General features: G+C 46.5%; 1 protein-coding gene across 5 annotated transcripts in view; it reads left to right on the forward strand.

Moving 5' to 3' along the window:
- ATXN7L1 (ataxin 7 like 1) overlaps positions 1-18,187 on the forward strand; it is a 234,002-nt gene extending 215,815 nt beyond the window's left edge. For 2 of the 5 annotated variants that reach the window (XM_037057053.1, XM_037057049.1), the window contains 6 exons: positions 3,217-3,409; positions 6,657-6,778; positions 8,237-8,542; positions 11,138-12,074; positions 14,950-15,024; positions 16,623-18,187. In XM_037057053.1, coding sequence (XP_036912948.1) covers positions 3,217-3,409; positions 6,657-6,778; positions 8,237-8,542; positions 11,138-12,074; positions 14,950-15,024; positions 16,623-16,664 — 1,675 coding nt within the window. In that variant the 3' untranslated portion in view covers positions 16,665-18,187. The remainder of the gene's footprint in view (positions 1-3,216; positions 3,410-6,656; positions 6,779-8,236; positions 8,543-11,137; positions 12,075-14,949; positions 15,025-16,622) is intronic. The other 3 variants (XM_037057050.1, XM_037057051.1, XM_037057052.1) reach the window with 2 other exon arrangements.
- Positions 18,188-18,592: the final 405 nt, after the last annotated feature.

The following is an 18,592-nucleotide window of genomic DNA, read 5'->3' on the forward strand; positions in this document are numbered from 1 at the left end:
TATTTCTCATGTCCCTTTCTAAACCAATCATTAGCAAGATGAATGAGATTTCATTATGGTTTGGAGGTTCAGTGGAGGCTGTGAGTTCATCACTATAACTACCACCTTATTTTTGCTGACCTTTTTGTTCTTTGCAGCTAATGCCTTTTTTATCCCCTTACTCTGATTTTAGTGGGATTTTGGGAGGGAGAGAAGATAAGTGTTCAATCAATCAGCCCACTTAACAGGAAGTTCTTCCACACTTTCTTACAAAAAAGTTCCTGTACTCCTTGCTCACTTTTTTTTCATTTTCTTTTTCTACTTTTTCTTATTAAATTTTAACCCATACATAGAAAAGAAAAGAGTACAATATAATGAACACCTCATATACCTAGCTTGAAGAATTATAATATTCAGGTTTTGCAATTATATTTACTTCATTTATATTTTTTGATGATATATTTTGGAGTAAACTGCAATTATCATGGCATTATACTTGTAAAGATTTCCAGATACATCTTTTAAAAGTAAAGATAATTTTCTGTGTAATCATTACACACTTAACAAAATCCAGCTAACTTTTATCTCCTGTGAGGCAGGGGGCTCCTATCATGTTGGAGAAGGCTTCAAAAGGAGCCTACTAGAAAGTTTGGAAACAATTTAAATGTCCATCCATAGACTAGTTGAGTAAATTGAGATGTATCCATATTTTGGAATACTAGGGAATATTTTAAAAGATGACATAGTTCTATACATGGAGAGATTTTTGCAATATCAGTAGGTTTTTTTCTTAATGTCTCAAAATAGTATGTACAGTGTGGTCCATTCAGTTCTTATTTTAAAATGTCAGTGTACGCACAATAAAGAAGTCTGGAAGGATATAAATCAGAATGGTAATAGCACTCAATATTCAGTGGTAGGATTATGGATGCTGTTTTCTTTTTTCATACATTCCATCAAAATTGTTTTACCATTTGGGTCTTCAGCTGTTAACAGGCAATAGTGTGCTTGCCCCTTCTGCAGGGGAGTAGGTATCTGGAAATGCACCCAGGGAGATGTGGTCTCTGGACTGTGGACTTAACATGCAGAGTGAAGGGTGTCTTTGTTTTTATAAATATGGGAAGGTGATAGTCAATAATAAACTGTCATACTAATGGAGTTCTTTTAACAACACTGAAAAACTACCTGTAGTTTTGTTCAGGGCAGGTTTGGGTGTTTTTTGTGGTAAAATATACATAACGAAATTTATCATGTTAATTGTTTCTAAGTGTACAGTTTAGTAGCATTGAGCACACTCACACTGTGGTGCAGCTGCCACCACCGTCTCCAGAACTTTTCATGACCCCATCCTGAACCTCTCTGTAGTCATTGAACACAAATGTCCCACTCCCCCGCCCCCACTGCCCGGTAACTACTGCTCTGCTTTCTGTCTCTATGGACTTGACTGTTCTAGGTATGTTGTGTAAGTGGAATCATACAATATTTGTCCTTTCTGTCTGGCTTATTTCTCTTAGCATAATGTCTTCATGGTTCATCCATGTTGTAGCATGTATCAAAATTTCATCATTTTTAAAGACTTAATTAATATTTTGTGTGGATATACCATATTTTGTTTATCCATTTACCTGTTGATGGACATTTGGGTTGTTTCCACCTCTGTGGCTTTGTTTTTAAAGAACTGTGCTTTCAGGAGCTGCTTTGAACTCAGGTATTTCTCCTTTTTTAAGATTTTATTTATTTATTTTAGAGAGGGGAAGGGAGAGGAAGAGAAACATCAATGTGTGATTGCCTCTCATATGCCCCTTGTTAGGGACCTGGCCCACAGCCCAGGCACATACCCTGACTGGGAGTCAAAACAGCGACCCTTTGGTTCGCAGGCTGGCGCTCAACCCACTGAGCCACACCAGCCTGCCATGAACTCAGGTATTTCATACCTGGAAAGATTTTATAGCAACAAAGAATCCAGAGTAGAAATGAAAGAGAAGGGAGACAGATCAACAGTGCTGCTTCATGTGACTTTAAGGGGAAGCTTTCAAAGAAGAATACAGAAAAACAATTTTTTAAGGATCTCAGGGTTTTTTACTCCAAAACTTCTTTTCCTCTCTATCTTTTTCCCTGATCAGCTGCCTAAGAAGCAGTAAAAACAACTGACAACTAACTTTGACTATTTCTCTTCTAACTCTTCTACTGATGTGCATATGTTTGTTTGGTTTTTTGTTTTTACCTTGTTTCAATTTTTACTGCTTAGAAAGAATGTTCTACTTCATACTATGACATTGCTTCTCTATAATCTTAGCCATAATTGAGATGAGATCTCTTGGATTATTTATACACATGGAATTCATTTATTCCTTCATTGAGAAACATATTTCAACACCTACTACAAGCCAACCTTGCCAGTGGAAGGCTCTAATTCCTTGTCAAAAATTAAACATTCACCCTAGCTGGTGTGTCTCAGTAGATTGAGCACCAGCTTGTGAACCAAGAGGTTACTGGGTCAATTCTCAGTCAGGGCACATGCCTGGGTTGCAGACCAGGTCTCCTGTAGGGGACACTCGAGAGGCATTAATGTTTCTTACCCTCTCTTCCCCTCTGTCTAAAAATAAGTAAATAAAAATTTTAAAAGCCGAATCTTTAAAAAAATTAAACATTTATCCTCAGAAGATACAATTAAATTACATGTGGCATGATATTAAGAAACTGGCCTGGCTGTGGGGTAAGGGACTTGTGGCCCCATCATTTGGACAAAACCTTTTTTCATGTCACTATAACAGTCTCATAAAGCCATTGTTCAGTAGCAAAAAAAAAAAAAAAAAAGCTGTCTGTAGGGATGTCCTTCGTCATTATTGATATTTTGTCAATTGGTTTTAACTTGCTTATCTGGTTGATCTTCCTGTCAAGTTCCACTTTCAAAGAGAAGCAACTACATGACCAATTACTTACATGCAAGTGGTCGAATAGTTTTAACAACTCATAGAAGACTCTGTCACTGCATTTTACATTCTGCATTCACTGTTCATATTTTCCCTGATGCCCAGATTGAAACAGGGCAGAGCCTTAGCTCCACCAGATCTGTAGAGAGCTGGTTGCTGCTGACTCTCTCAGCCTGAATATTTCCCTGTGCAAATTTGCCACTGACCCGGAAAAGCTACTTGGGCTGCCCTCTGGGCTCTGTTAAACTGCATGGGTCTTGATACCTTAGAAAAGTTTATTCTGTTTGTTCTCTCTTGCCCTTAGACCATCATCTGCAAATAGCATAAGCAGCACCACATCTTCAAATCATAGTGGCTACACTCCGGAACCCCCTCTGCCTCCAGTTGGAGGTGATCTGGCCAGCCGACTGTCAAGTGATGAAGGGGAGATGGACGGAGCCGACGAATCTGAGAAGTTTGATTGTCAGTTCTCCACCCACCACCCTAGACCTCTTGGGGTAGGCCACTGGATGTTTCCCTCTGTGCATGTTCCCCCCTGTGCTTTGTGGGCATTTAGGTGATCGTGTCAAAGGGCATGCATTCTTAAGGAGAGGTCGTCAGGATAAGCAACCCTGAGGTTAAATGATTGCCTTAGAAATAAGCTTGAAAAACACAGAAGGAAAGGAAAGGGCTCCCAACTTATTATAATCCTTTAAGCACCTGAGTATTTGTGGTCTATCTTGAAGTAATAATGCTTAAGAAATGGTGTTTATTTAAGTGCACTGGGGAGCTGACCTTCTAGCTTTGCCCATCTAAAAATGGAGACTTTGATTTTAAGAGTTAGTCTAGTTCACCTGCACTGGGAGCCGTCTGTCTAAGCAGTGTGCCAGGTGCCAGCCCAGTAGCTGTTGCTCCCATTGTTGGTTCTGAGTTTTTATTGTTATTAGTGAGTGTGACCATATGGTGCTGGTACTGAGTATGTGTGTGTCTGTGCATTAAAGAAAGGAGGAGACTGTTCATAGCAGCTTGATTGCTGATGAACAGAAAGGTCATTTTCTTCCATTCCTCGAAAGAGCCCCCTTTAACTATTCAGATCATTGAAATCGAGCTTAGAAACATAAAGAGGCATGAGCTGGAGGTGTACTTAGGTTTGCCGTATGAGCACTTGAGAAGGAGATGCTTGGTGCTACCATCACAGAGCTGAATGCTGGGGGCCTGGCACATGGGACCCCATGGATGGTTTGCTCCGGTGTCAGCTTGAGCCCTGCAGGAATAGTTTTGGCTCTTTCTGGAGCTCAGGGACTATGTAGGTGACATCGATCCTGCATCAAGAAAGAGTGACTCCCTTCTCCCTCTGTCTGTGAGATGAATGAAGACCAAATTCATTTCCTGTTGAGGGGACCTGGGGTTTACCAGTAGCCTCTTGGCTAATTCAGAAGTAGTGAAGGATAATTAAGAATGCCTTTGACTGCCAGTAATAAAAAACTCAACTCATACAGTGCATATACTATGGTCATTTAATTGACTCATGTCACAAGAAGTCTAGAGGTAAGTGGTTCCAAGCTGAGGGACACTGGTCTCAGCATGTCTGCTACAACTCCAGTCCTCACGCGGTAGCATTAACACAGGATGGAAAGGTTCAAACAGAAAGGAAGTCTTCATTTATAAGGATGAAAATCTTCCTGTGATCTCCCTAGCTGATTTCCCCTTACTTCTACCAGACTGGCTCACATGCTCACGCCTGCACCACTCAACAGCAGGGAAGGATGGGACTTCAGTGACACGGGATGGAGCCAGCCAGGATTCATCCCAAGGCTCTGGGAAGAGACCCACCTTCCTGCTCACTGCTCCATGTCAGATATCAGAACAAAAGTGCGGTTCTGCTCGCCAGGAAAATGCAGGGAGAGGTGGCAGTGGGGTGGCAGTTGGCGAGATTGGCAGCCTGTGGGGTCTGCTGCAGTAGCCAATGGCAAATCTACAGCTCTGTTGAGGGCATAGTGTGTGACCGGGAACAAGAGCCTCTCAGGGCATGTGGCTTTGCCCTAGGGAATTAGAGACACAGGTAGCAAAGACGAAAAGGTGCCTTTGGCTTCCAAGTCAGAAAGAGAGATTGAGCTCTCCCAGGAAGCCAGAATCTGGAACACATCAGGATGTTTGTCCACATGACAAGCTGCCAGGCTACAAAGGATTCACTCAGCTCTGGCCACAGTGGATTTGTGTGCCCTTAATGGTGTGCTGATTTAAATAGAAAGGCCACAGATTTGTTCCTTTGTTTTATCTTTTCTCTCATGATCAATTGCTATATTAAATCATTTTTGTAGTGAACACTCATTCGGTGTGTCTTTAGCAACGGGATGAAGGAAGAAGAGACGTCTAGACGTGGGCGAGCTCCCCCATGATGCTGGGGGCCAGCTTCACGCTAGAGAATCCCCTTTGCGCATTTTCTTCCCTCATCAATAAGCACTTAATATGCAAGTAAAGACTTTTTCATCAATAGTACCACATTTGATGGGCAGCAAGATTTTCATGCAAAATGCCCAGAACCTAAGCAGAAACAAAACAAAGGGAAGATCTTGCATTTGCTCCTGAGAACTGTTCCAGGAAGGGTTGTGGAGCGAGCGCCAACCCAGCACTGTGTCTGGGATGGAGGCCAGGAGCTGCCAGAGGCCCGAGGAAAGGGAGAGAAGCTGCGTTGAGTTATAGAGTCATCTGCAGACTCGTCTGAGCTCTAGACCAGCCAAATGTCACCTTCGCAGAGGCCGCTTCTTACAGTTCTGGTTGTCCTATCATCATAATAAAATGATGTTTATTAAACATCTTACTACCCATATTTCAGCCATATGGTTTAAATGTAATAGTTTGATTTAAACATTTTGTGGGACCTTACCTCTCCAATCCATCATTCTGCCCAGATCCCTACTATCTTCATTGAACAGAATGGGGTCCCTGGGCTTTATTCATTTATAGTGAATAAACACATCAGGCACCTAGGCATTACATATACCATAAGACCACCTAGTGTTTCCAAGGTGAGATGTAAAAAGTATGCAGTACGTGTGTTGTGGGAGTTCAGAATGGCAATGTTACCCAGATAAAGTCATTGGAAACGAGAGTCTTGGTAGGGCGCTGAGGGCAGGGAGGATTGGGGTTGACAGGGAAGAAGGGAGAAGACAGGTAGACGGCACAGCATGAGTGTAAGTGTGGAGGCAGTGATGGGTCCTGGGCAGCCTGCAAGCGCTGATAGGAAAGGAGATGAGGTCAGGACTAGGAAAGGAGGAGTGTAGCCCAGTTAGAAATTATGTGGCTCTGTTGACGACAGGTAGGAAGGGTGTGACCAGTTGGCCGAAGAACATCAGCATGAAGTCTCTCCACTACTGTGATAAAAAGCAAGGAACCACCAAGTCCCGTAAGAAGATGGATGACTCAATAAGCAGGTGGTGCTAAAAAATCATCCCGGCTGCTGGTTGTTGTTGGTTTCGGTGTTTTCAACCTAAAATGTTGGCTTAATCCCAGATGTAGAGAAAGAGCCCTCAGTGCCACAGAAAATTAAATGTCACTATTGTTGAGTCATAATGTGATGTTCTGCAAAAAATCTAGAGCTCAAACTAAAGCACCACAGAAATATTTTTGGCTTCAGTTCTGTTTGCTTCTTTATTTTGAGTTTAAGTGTGCCCCTGTGTGTTTTTATGCAAATGTTATTTTTCTCTGTATGGTGTATATTAGCGTATTAGCCTGTAATCAAAATTAAAACTTTTTTTCTCACAGTTTTGCTCATTCGGGAGTCGCCTCATGGGACGAGGGTACTATGTGTTTGATAGAAGATGGGATCGTTTTCGATTCGCACTAAACTCCATGGTAGAAAAACACTTGAATTCGCAGATGTGGAAGTAAGTGTGCAGTTCTTGTGCAATGTAAGATCAGAGCTGCCCTACAACTGTCTGACCCCCAACTTTCTCAATGAGTATCAGCAGTTAGCTTTTAGTAGAACAAAATGATTCTGAAATCAGGATTCATAATTAACTCTTAAATGTCAGCTTTTCTTAATGGCTCGCCTACAGTTGTTCAGAGACATATAGATGTGTGTTATGCTTTGTCTTATTTGGAGGTCATTTCTGTGTTGGTAATCTAAATGAAAAGAGTATTAGAAAAAATCTTATTTCTTTAACAATGATAAAGGGCCTTTTGGCTATGAGTAAGGACACCTAAGGATATTAAAAATATGTTTCTGTTTGAAATGTTAAAGCTATAATGTCCATACTAAAAATTTCATGATGGTTATGACCAATTTCTAATCGCTTAATATCCTATGAAAACAATACGTACGTCGGCCAACAGGGCAGATCCTGAGCGATGCTGTGAAGTTGGTTAAGCTTGTCTTTGGCCCTTCCCGCCTCCTTAGAGCTCTGTACTCACACTTCTCTCTAACCTAAACCCAGACTTACATTCCATTTCTCTAATGTCCCTTTATTCTCCAACACCTCCCAATGTATTTACATTTTCATAGGAGTTTCATAAAAAAGGAAGAAACCTTCTTAGGAAAATGCTGTTGTGAAGGAATGACAGGCTAGACCCTCTCAAACCTCAGCACATAAGAATCTGCCATTCTGGCCACTTGATAAAACAAGACCAGCCTGCTGGCTATCCCCACCCCCCACCTCCTACAAAGGTGAGCTCTTAAGGTATCATAATTGCTTAAAATCATAGCTCTCTCAGATCTAAGCCCAGATGGTGCAGGAAAGCCAACTCTGAAGCCCTCACCCAGCCCAGTGAAGCCCAGGAGAGGCAAGGAAGGCATTCCTGAGAAACGAGAGGGACTGGTAGTGGGGATGGGAACAGAATTCAAAACTTGCCCTTCTCCCAGGTTTCCTCCTCTGTCCCAGGCAGCTGTGACACCTCTTCATCATGGTGCCCAAAAAGCTTGCTGACCTGAACATCTAGAAGGAGTAAGCTCCGTTGTGTCTGCAGTAAGCTCTCAGAGTGGATTTAGGACTAAATGAGAATACTTTCTATAAAGTAGGAAAGGGCCACAAGAGAAGCTTATCATTTCTTCCCATTTAAGTGACTGCCCAGTGTGTCTAAAAGGCACCCTTGATACCTACTTGTGTCCATTCTAAACAGCAACAGATTGGTGCTGCATGCGGGGTTACCGTGTTCATGGTTATTTGTTAATTGATCCTTCTGCGATTGTTCCCCCAAGATGGCAGCCAGCCCTGATGACTCTCGCGGCTCTTTGCTCTCCTGTGTTGTGGAAGTGTAAAACCCAGGCACGTGGAAGGAATGTGTTGATCTGTATTTCGCTACCTGCTGTCCTGTCAGCTCAAGCTCCATATTCCTTTCCTCCTCAGGCACAGAAACCCGAGCCACAGGGCATCAGGTCCCTCCCCCCTTTTCAGGACTTGCCTAACCAATCTACTGTCACTGAGCAACATTGGGGCTGCTTGGGTGTCAACTCTGGAGAGCGTAGCACCCCGCTGCCCTCTCAACCTCGCTGCCCAAACCCCAGGCCCGGACGGGCCCGAACTTGGAGGGATGGCAGCCGATGGGGGCGTGGAAGACATTAGGAAGAAAAGGAACGGCCAAGACTCTTTTTTCTTTAACAAGCATTTAACTCTGCATCAGGAGACGCCAACACAGTATTCTCTTTCAGCCAGGTCAGCATCTGGAGCTCCATGCCAGCTGGCAGGGGAGGATGGGCACTGTCAGTAATTTATTCGCATCTGTGGGCTTTTTACGGGACTTCCCTAGGCCAGCGTGCAAAGCTTAAACCAGGCACAGCCTGCAAAGCTGAAATCCACGGTCATTTGGCCCCTAGACAGACACATAAACTGCTTAGCATGGGGGGAAGCGGGTCCCGGGGACAGTGAGCAGGCACATGGCCCTTGCCCTGCTTCCCCTGCTCTTCTCTCCTGCCTCTGCTATCCACTACGGTCAGTGGGACAGGAAGGAAAGGGAGAAGAAGTATGCCAGAAAAATAGCCCCATCCCAATCCTGAGTGTCTGGGAGACAAGATTAAGGACTTCAGCTCAGCTTGGCAGTACAAGTGAAACGTGAATTTATACCATTGAATGGGAAAATTACAAATTGGGACATCAGAGAGATCCCAGTTAAGGTCTTGAATGGGGTCCTCTCTAAATGAGCCATCTGATCTTTGTAAGTAACTTTTTATTACAAGTAACTGCCAGACCTCTGCCCACATGTACTTCTATCCAGATTCTAACTGGTAAGAACCTTGAGTTGAGGGGAGATTGAGTGGGAGGCCTACAGTCCACACCAAGGCAGCTGAGACAGCAGGGCAAGTGTGCCGATGCCACACGCGCTGAGACATGTTCCCTGGCACTGTTCGGAGGGGGTTGTACAGCGCCCAACAGTTCTAAGAGCGTGTTTAGACCCTTCCTGTCCAATTATATGGAAGTCCTTGCCCAGCATGCATAGTTTGTTGCTACTGAGAATTCACTTGCTCACCATCCACCCACCCATCCATCCATCCGTTCATTTACTCATTCATTCATTGCAATAAGTGCAATTAATGGAACACTTGTTTAGTGCTGATGGGATCTTCTACATTCTCTAGGCTTGAGAGAAAGTAGATTCTCAAACACCGCTATGGCCACAGTGTGTTTGGCAACATTTTTCTTTTATCTTTGATCTCCTCAGTCTGATGTTTTCAAGGACTCTGTTTATCTATATTCAAGGATTCCTTCAGATTCCACCCTAAAGACTGAAGCCATAGCTTCACCCAGTGGCAGGCAGAAAATGGAATCCTCAGAGAGAACAGCGCTATGAGAGGCATGTCCTTGTCAGCAGGTCCTCTTTCCAGAGTTCCCTGATGCTACAGCGGGGAGTGGGGCCTCTCAGGAGAAAAGGGACTGGAGAAGCCCCATCTCACACCTTGCTGCAAGCTCCTGGGTGGCAGATGCCAGACCTGCTCACCTTCCAGTGCTGCTTTCAAAGGAGAGTGAACTCCTAACTTCTGGAGAGCCCTAGCTGTGCTGGGAATGATTCCCAGGGGATACAGGGAGGGGGGGAAAGGTGAGAAATGAAAAAGAGCCAGTTTGACAACATTCATCCTGAGGTCAGTATTTTTTCCTGCAAATCTGGAACAAATGGTGATCCCCAAGGCTCTGTGCTCCTCCTGGTCCCCAGAGTAGCAGCAATATCAGGCCATGGCTTGGAATTGGGAGCCACTTCTACCACCAGTCAAAGGATGGAGTTTGCGGGAAGGCCCGAAGAGTGGCCCACCGCCTGGTTCTGGCCTTGGCTCCACAGAGTGTAAGCGGCATGGTGTTTGCTCCCAGGCACCCCAGCCTCCAGGAGGACCTTTTCTGTCCGTGTGTTCTCCTATACCCAAACCCTACACTTGTCTTCAGAACAAACTAGAAATTCCTGATCCCCTTTCCTGGGTACATGAGAGTCTCTGTTCTCTCACCCCTTCCTAACACAGGGACAAGAAGACCTGTTGAAGGGCAGCCACACTCCCATTATAGCTCCTCTGAGTGAGAGCTGACGTAAGGTGGGGGGTCAAGAAGAAGTTAGCCCTGGGTCTGAGAAAGTTAACGTCTGCATCATTTCCCAGCCCCGACCCTCTGCTGCCCTGCAGCTTCCATGGCCTGGCCAGCAGGAGCCAGTGGCCACAAGCTAACATGGAAATGCCTCTATGGAACAAACCAGAGGCTGCAGACAGGAAATACAGGAGGAGGCTGGCCTGTGAGCAGCGGGGTGTTTCCCACTGTGCCTGGAGCCAAGAGCAGGGAGGAGTGGCGGGGGACAGGTGGGCAGAGCTGCTCTGTCCCGTGTGTGTAGGTGGCAAAGCCTTGTCCTCACACTTCTCACTTCAAGCCAGGACCTAAGTGTGAAATGACCACTTCTCATTAAAAGCCACCTTCATCACGGCCTCCCACCCCTGCAAATAAGGAGACCAATATTGTTGGAGAAATTTATATTCTAAATCACCATCGCCTTTTATTCATGAACCCGAATCAGCCATTATCCAATAGCCAAGCATGGAAAAAAGGATCGGAGAACCTGAAAGTGATTGAAGAGAGTTTGCTGGACATGGCAATGGGGGGAGCCGCAGGGACTAGGGAAGGGCCATAATTCAGATTTTGCCATCCTTCAAGGCTTCATTTTCCATAGTCTGGTCCTACCGGGGTTTTCTCTGTAGCCCTGATGCTCGCACTTACTCGAGCCTCTGAGGAGTGCCACGCCTGTTTCTCACTGTTTCTCTTTCACTCTTCTCTCATGTTTAGGAAGATCCCTCCTGCGGCAGATAGCCCCATGCCCTCGCCAGCAGCCCACATCACCACCCCTGTTCCAGCATCCGTTTTACAGCCTTTCAGCAACCCCAGTGCTGTGTATCTTCCTTCAGCTCCCATCAGCTCGAGACTCACCTCTTCTTACATAATGACATCAGCCATGCTCTCAAACGCAGCTTTTGTGACATCGCCGGACCCGAGCGCCCTCATGTCACACACCACAGCTTTCCCTCATGTGGCTGCAACCCTCAGCATCATGGACTCAACCTTCAAGGCCCCATCCGCGGTGTCCCCGATACCAGCCGTCATCCCTTCCCCATCCCACAAGCCATCCAAAACCAAAACCAGCAAATCCTCAAAAGTCAAAGACCTGTCTGCCCGTAGCGACGAGTCTCCAAGTAACAAAAAGAGGAAGCCGCAATCCTCGACTTCCTCCTCCTCCTCATTCTCCTTGCAGACATCCCTCTCGTCTTCATTATCAGGGCCCCACAAAAAGAATTGTGTTTTGAATGCCAGTTCAGCTTTGAACTCCTATCAGGCGGCCCTTCCCTATAACAGTCTGTCCATGCACAACTCGAACAATGGGGTGAGCCCACTCAGTGCCAAACTGGAGCCCTCAGGACGGACCTCGCTGCCCGGTGGCCCCACGGACATAGGGAGACACGTGGGCTCGGTGGGCGGCGGCAGTGACTCCTGTCCCCTTTCAGTGCCCTCCCTTGCAGGGGACCTTTCTCTGGCCTCACACAATGCCGTGTCTTCTCTGCCCCTCTCTTTTGACAAATCAGAAGGAAAAAAGCGTAAGAACTCAAGTTCTAGTAGCAAAGCCTGTAAAATCACTAAAATGCCTGGTATGAATAGCGTTCACAAAAAGAACCCACCCAGCCTTCTCGCACCGATGCCCGATCCCGTTAACAGCACCTCCTCTCGGCAGGTAAGGGACCCATCCCGCCAGGGACCTCCTGGCACTTCCTTCTCAGTCCCCAGGGCAGGGGGAGCTGGGCAGCACCCCTGCTGAGCCAGGTGACTGTCCATTTTCCCATATGCAGTTGTCCCCCTCTGCTCCAAGGGCAGTTTATTTAACAAATACTTTCTGCAGCCTCACTTTGTGCTAAGTGCTCTTGTAAGCATTGTGCAAATATTTTCTCCTTTAATCCTCACAACCCAGTGCAGTTGATATAATTGTTATCACCACCTTACGGATGAGTAAACTGAGGCACGAGGAGATTCTGAGTTCCCCACTCCACTCCTGTTTCGTCTTGAGGTTCTGGCCATTTTATTAAAGAGTTCTATTGCCAAGAAGTTTTATCTGGTCTTTTGGAGTCCCCTTAGGAAGAGCTGAGGCCCAAGCAGGTTAAATGATGCCTGGGATCCCACCTGTGGGGTGATAGCTTATGCTTCCAGCTCCCAGGTGACTGCTTTTCTCCCTTCACCTGACAGCCTTGAGGCCCCCTCTTACTGATGTAGCTTTTTGTTTCTGAATGTAAAACTAACACCAACCAGCACAGAACTATTCAATGCCACTGTACAAATAGGATGGTATATTGTGAAGAAAGCTATGGGAGTGGGGCATGGCCCAGGAAGAATCCTTGTTTCTTTCCCTTGAGTTCTCGTCACATCCTCAAGTCTAGTCTGTCTCCTCAGGCTGGGGAAGCTACTTAAGAAAGTCCCCACCTTCTCCAGACTGGTGCCAGTTGGGCACGGAGGAGGGGCCGAGTCTGGCGGGAGGACCAAAGTCTGCAGGCCTGCCCAAGGGGCTTAGGTGTGCCAGGGCGGCAAGCGGACTGTAGCAGCAGCCCCAGATTCGCAGCCACAGAATGAAGTGGGCCAGACCCGGAGCCTAGCCCCGCCTGGGGATGAGGACTTGGGAGAGATGAGAGGCAGTTGTTAAAAAGATGTTTTATTGTTTTGTGTCATTTTTATATGAGACTTGTTAAAACCTCACGAAGAGAACATCTTGAGGGGGATTCACAAATCACAAGTAAACACTTGAGAAACAGCAAGTTTGGATCCCAAGGGCCAGACAAGCTGCAACTGAGGCCAAGGTGAGAGAGGGGGAGACGTAGGTCGTCTCACTAGAGCCTGTGCTGCCTTCTGACTCCCCCGTCCCAGGGGCGCAGGGGGAGGGGGACCAGCACCCACAGGGCCCTATGCTGAGGCTTAACTGTGGGTCAGTGCCACCTCCAGGACTCAGGGTGGAGGGCATAGCCAGGACTTCCAAAAACTGAACATGCGCATGAATTACCTGGGGGTTTGTTAAAACGCGTGTTCTGAGTCAGCAGGTCTGGGGTGGGGCCTGAGCGTCTGCATTTCTAACAGACCACTGATTTGCAGGCCGCACCCCGAGCAGCAGGGCGGTAGTACCACCCATTTTAGGGAAAGTCCTAGTAGCTAATACTTACGGGATGGGCTCTGTTCCGAGTAGTTCAGATATATTAACTTATTTATTCCTTACCTGTTATGACCCACCCCGTTTTGTAGATGAGTAAACCAAGGCACAGGAAAATCAAGCAACGTGCCCAAAGTCACACAGCAAATAAATAGTAGGGTTGGGATCCAAACCAGGTAATTGAGCTCTGGAGTCTGGGCTCTTTCCTCCCATGCCTCTGTGTTAATGGAGTGCCTCTGTGTGGAGTGAACGTTGCTTGTTCTTTTGACCCTTGGGTCTGCAAGAACATAGGAAATGTTCAGCAAACACCGAATGAATCAGTCACCACCAGCGAGTGGTAAGAGGAGCAGGCAAGCCTCCACCAGTGAGTGCCCATCAGGAAGGAATCCAAAAAAAGCTGGTGAATGTAACAGGCTGCCTCAAGTCTAGCCTGTATAGGTTCTCTAATGCAGGGGACATCTGGGGCTTGTCCCCAGGCTGTTAAGAAAAGGCTTTGTGCGGGGCAACTGCCAGTGATTCTCACGTGCTGGAGGAAAAAGCTTTTGGAATCTCTTAATTCTCCTAGGAGGTTGGAAAGGGTGTGGCTTCAGGTTGAGAAATTCAAGGTACACCTGTGCTTTGGTGACCAACTGAGGGCCTGTTTAATTGTCTCTGGTAGGTGTAAGGCCAGAATTTGCACAGAAGTATTAAACAAAAAAACTGTGAGTGTAAGACAAATGTCTATGCAAAGTCGAGTTAAGTGGAGGACCAGTTCTTATGGGCCACAGGGGGGAGCTGCCTGTGGAATGGTACTCACCTGAGGACCAGCCCGACAGGTGCCAAGGGAGCCAGTGAGGAAGGAGAGGAGCTGGACGGCCACACCCAGGTGCACTGCAAGGACCCAGCTGGGCCTCCCACTTGACGGGGAAGACCTGTGCCATCTTGCTATTTTTCTCAGAAACAGTAAGGTGTGCACTGTGTCCCCTGGCCGAGAACACTGACCCAGAAAAAGACCCAGGCTTTTATCCCCCACTGGTCCAGGGGAGTCTGCCACTGCGTTCAGAGGCGGATAAATCTGTATAACCCACTGGCAGCTGAGGGAACTGGGCCTCTGCTGAGTTAGATGCTCCTGGAGGGAGGGGCACACCTCTAGCCAGATGCTTCTGTCCTCACCCCTAAAACTCCCAGTATGTACATCTGGGAAGCAGAATTAAGAGTGCCCCTCCATGATGAGAGCGGCATCTTCAAAGTACCCCCTGAAACATGTTCATTTTCTCTGCCATTTAAAGTGGAAACACAAGTTCCAAATGGATGCGAGGAGAATGAGCATGTTATCACGCAGCCCCTCTCCTTTCCCCAGCAACACGTGGGATGGCTGGGAGGGGAGGTCTTTCCCAAGCTGGCTTGAATATCTGAGTAGGGCTTCGCTGGTTTCTTTCAGGTGGGGAAAAATAGCAGCCTAGCTTTGTCACAATCCAGCCCTTCAAGCATGTCCAGCCCAGGACACAGCCGACAGGTAAGTTACTGGGGAGCAAAAGTTCATGGGGTCATCAGCAGGGTGGAAAGAATGTGAGCGTTGGAGTCAGACCCTGGTCCAAATCTCATCTCCAGTTAAGAGCATTGTTGTGTTGCTTCCACAACTAGTAGTTACTAACTGTGTGCCCTTGGGCAAGGTACTTAACTTTTTCTCTGTGCCTCAGCTTCCTCACATTAAGATGGGAATTATAATGGCCCCTACCTCGTATGGCTTTTTGAGGATGACTCTTTATTCACATAAAGCCTCTAGAAAATGCCTGATATAACAAACACACAAGTTTAACTATTATTATTATTAGCAGCAACTGTGTAATATTAGGCAGATTACTTCTCTGAGTCTGATTTTTTTCCATCTATTAAATGGCAAAATCAATGCTTGCCTCCTAGGGTTCTTGTGACAGTTCAACAAGATGACATTGACTAAAGGGCCTTGCAGGTACCAGTCAGTGCCTTCTCAAGGCCTCTGGTACGAGTATTCAGCATAGATTTAGGGCTTTTTATAAACTTGAGACGTGAGAGTAGCCAGTACACAAATGACTTTCTCCAGTGGCCTGTGTGCATCCAGGGGAGACCAGAGGGAGTAGGCGGTAGGGTTCTGCATGTTCTGCATGATTGCAAAAGATACAAATACAGCTGTGCTGTGTTGTCTTAGATGTGCTTTAGGTTTTATAGATAACAAATGGCAATGTGTTCATCTACATTTTGAGCTTTGGGGTTTCCCCACAAATCTGGGATAGAGTTTAGGTGAAGATTATAGGGAAATAGTCTTTGTATCCCCAGATCTAGGCGGATGTCTCATTTATTTTGAGACACTGTGGCCCTTTCGGGACCTGAGCACCTGCCGCCCACCTTCCAGGCTGGTGGCGTTGGGGGTGGCTCATCTATGCTCAGGCAGTCTGCCACTGTTTGCCACAGGCCTCCTGCATAGGTGGCCCAGTGCACCTGTCCAAAGCTCCAGGCGCACCCTTGGGAGCCCCAAATGCTGGCAGTCAGCCTAAACAAATGTAGTCGTAATAATAATAATAATAGCTATCATTTGTTGAACACTTTCTCTGCAGGTGCTGTGCTCAACACCCTTTACATATATTTAAACCTTTTAACAAACTCTGTGGGAGGCAAAAAGGATTGTCCTCATTTTGTAGGTGCATATGACTGGACTAAGACTCTGTCTCCCAAGTCTCTGTGCTTAACCCAACACTTGGCTTCTTTCTTAGACGATTCTCTATGCTGTTCGTAGGTTAGACAGGAAACATCCCAAGTGACCGAAGAGAGACAAAAACCGTAGACAGCTCACTTACTCCAGCCCTCTCTCCTAGAGGGAACCTGTTGAATGCCCACAGGGTTTGTCCCTGCATCTTCCTCTGAAGCCAGGAGCTTTGTGGCTACCCTCCCTTTACGGGGCCCTTTATAGCCATCCCCTGGTGTGCTCATTGCACCTGCCTGTAGCCGGTTGCCTGCGTTGGGATGGTGTCCTTTTTGTTATAGATGAGAAGACTCACTCTGTTCTTGAATCCTTGTGGTAACACCAAACTTTTCCTTTTTCTTCTTTTCTGTGTTTTTTTTTCCTCTCTTTTCTAGAAGACCACAAACAGAACCGGCAGGATAAGGACTCTTCCATAACAAGATGATGAAGCCACTTCCAAACCAATGCCTGGCTACCCAACCCCACCCAGGAGGCCCAGGCGGGGGAGGAAAGGGAGTGGGCAGTGGGGGAGTCCACTTCCTGGGCCCTGCCTGTGACTCTGGCCTTTCTTCTTCTATTTTTAAAGACCAATTTTTAGTTTTGAAGAAAAAGAAAAAGGCAAGAGAACGCGAATTTGCAATTTACAGGAAATACCAGTGTTTTTTTTGCATTGTCTTTTGTTCGCCACATGTACACATTCTTCCAAAGCTGGGGGTCACTCCTCCAGCTTCTGATTTAGCTACTGCACCATCGTTTTGCTCCAGCCACAAGAACAGACAGTGCAGGACTTCAGTTCCTGGTGGGCATCGTCAGAAACTCTTGAACTTGAGCACGTGCAGTGCTCCTTTCTTTGTCCTCACCCATCCATCCCTTCCTTGATTTCCCCTCCCTCCTGCCACACACTGGGTCTCCAAGGCCATCAAAAGAAGCTGCCTCTCCTCAGCTCCCCTCTGGACAGTGTGCTGAAAGGAGGCGTTGCTGTGGAGCAGTCTGTGTTTGGGGAGCGGAGAGCAGAGTCGGAGGGTGGCTCAGTGCACTCACCAGGTTCCTGCAGTGCACCAGCGCAGCAAGAGCCAGATGCTATTGGTAAAATTGAGAAAAGCAACCTTTTAAAGATGTGGTTTACCCAATACCACTGTCCAGCTGAGCAGGTCAGAGAGGATGTACTGTGTCAGGTCTGGAATGAGTCTGGGAGGTGGCAGGAAGCAGAGAATGGAGGTAAGAGAAGATATCCCTCAAAAGATTGTGGGAAGTGGGTGGCTGTGGTCATCCGAGCTTGCTAGGAATCCATGCTGCAAAACCCCTTCCTGGGCATCATGTACAAAGCTGGGCAAGTCAGAGAGGGAAGCACCCAAGGGAGAAGGTGAGAGACCCCAGGGAGCCACTCTGGAGAAGGCACAGTGTCTACAGCTGTGGACGTTCTCAGGCTGCCCTCCAGGAGGACTAGGCAAGAGAAGAAGGCCCGGAGGGGAAACTCCATGGAGGGCTGTGTGTCAAACCCCTGGTGAGAATAAGTACTAGCAAGGCTCACCTACCTCTGTGCCTGGGCCACTCGGCCCCATGACTCTGCACATCCGTACATCAGGGTGTCCTGGGTTAGCAGAGGCCACAGCTCAGACACAGCCGCCCCCCGAAGTGGTAAGGCCGAGCCCCTGCGTGATGAGGAAGAGGCCTGCCTGATGGGGAGAGAAGCTGCCACTCTGCAGCCAAGAAACTTCACCCTGGAGTTTTGAAGGAAACATCAGCACTGTAAGCTCCAATCAGGAATCATAGTCGGTAAAGTAACTCACAATATAAAAGAAATGTTCTGTGCTGTTCATCGTGTAACTGCAAATGATATCACGGCACAGATAATAGGAGTTTTGCTTCATCCCTAAACCAGAAATGAATGCCGGTTTTGCGGCTGGACACAAACCTTCATCCCCACCCTGACATTTTCCTTTCTCCCACCCTCCAACCCAAAGATCAGACTCCTGTTAAGTTTCACCACACAATTGGATTTTACTAAGACGGGAGGCCAATGGAGTGATTTGCGTCAATGAAGTTGCACTGACAGTGTTTCGTACAGGATTACTAAAATTTTTAATATAAAAAGATTTTTTTAAATCATGAGTTGGTATTAGGTTCCAGGACATTAGTTCAGGTAATTTCATTTTTATTTCTACAGTGTTAAAAGTGCACTTATATGCTGGTTTATTTACATCTTAGAAAAAAGACTGCAAATTGAAGGGAAGATATGTTACTTTTTCTTTTTAAAAAAAGGTTAAGGCAGATTTAAGACTTATAAATGTTTAAGAAATTATAAACAAGATTTGACCCTTTGAAAAAAGTTTAGAAGATATTCCTAAAGTAAATTTTTATAGTG

Source organism: Sturnira hondurensis, unplaced genomic scaffold (assembly GCF_014824575.4).
Source record: "Sturnira hondurensis isolate 20B ecotype Veracruz unplaced genomic scaffold, ASM1482457v3 Scaffold0009314, whole genome shotgun sequence".
Lineage (NCBI taxonomy): Eukaryota > Metazoa > Chordata > Mammalia > Chiroptera > Phyllostomidae > Sturnira > Sturnira hondurensis.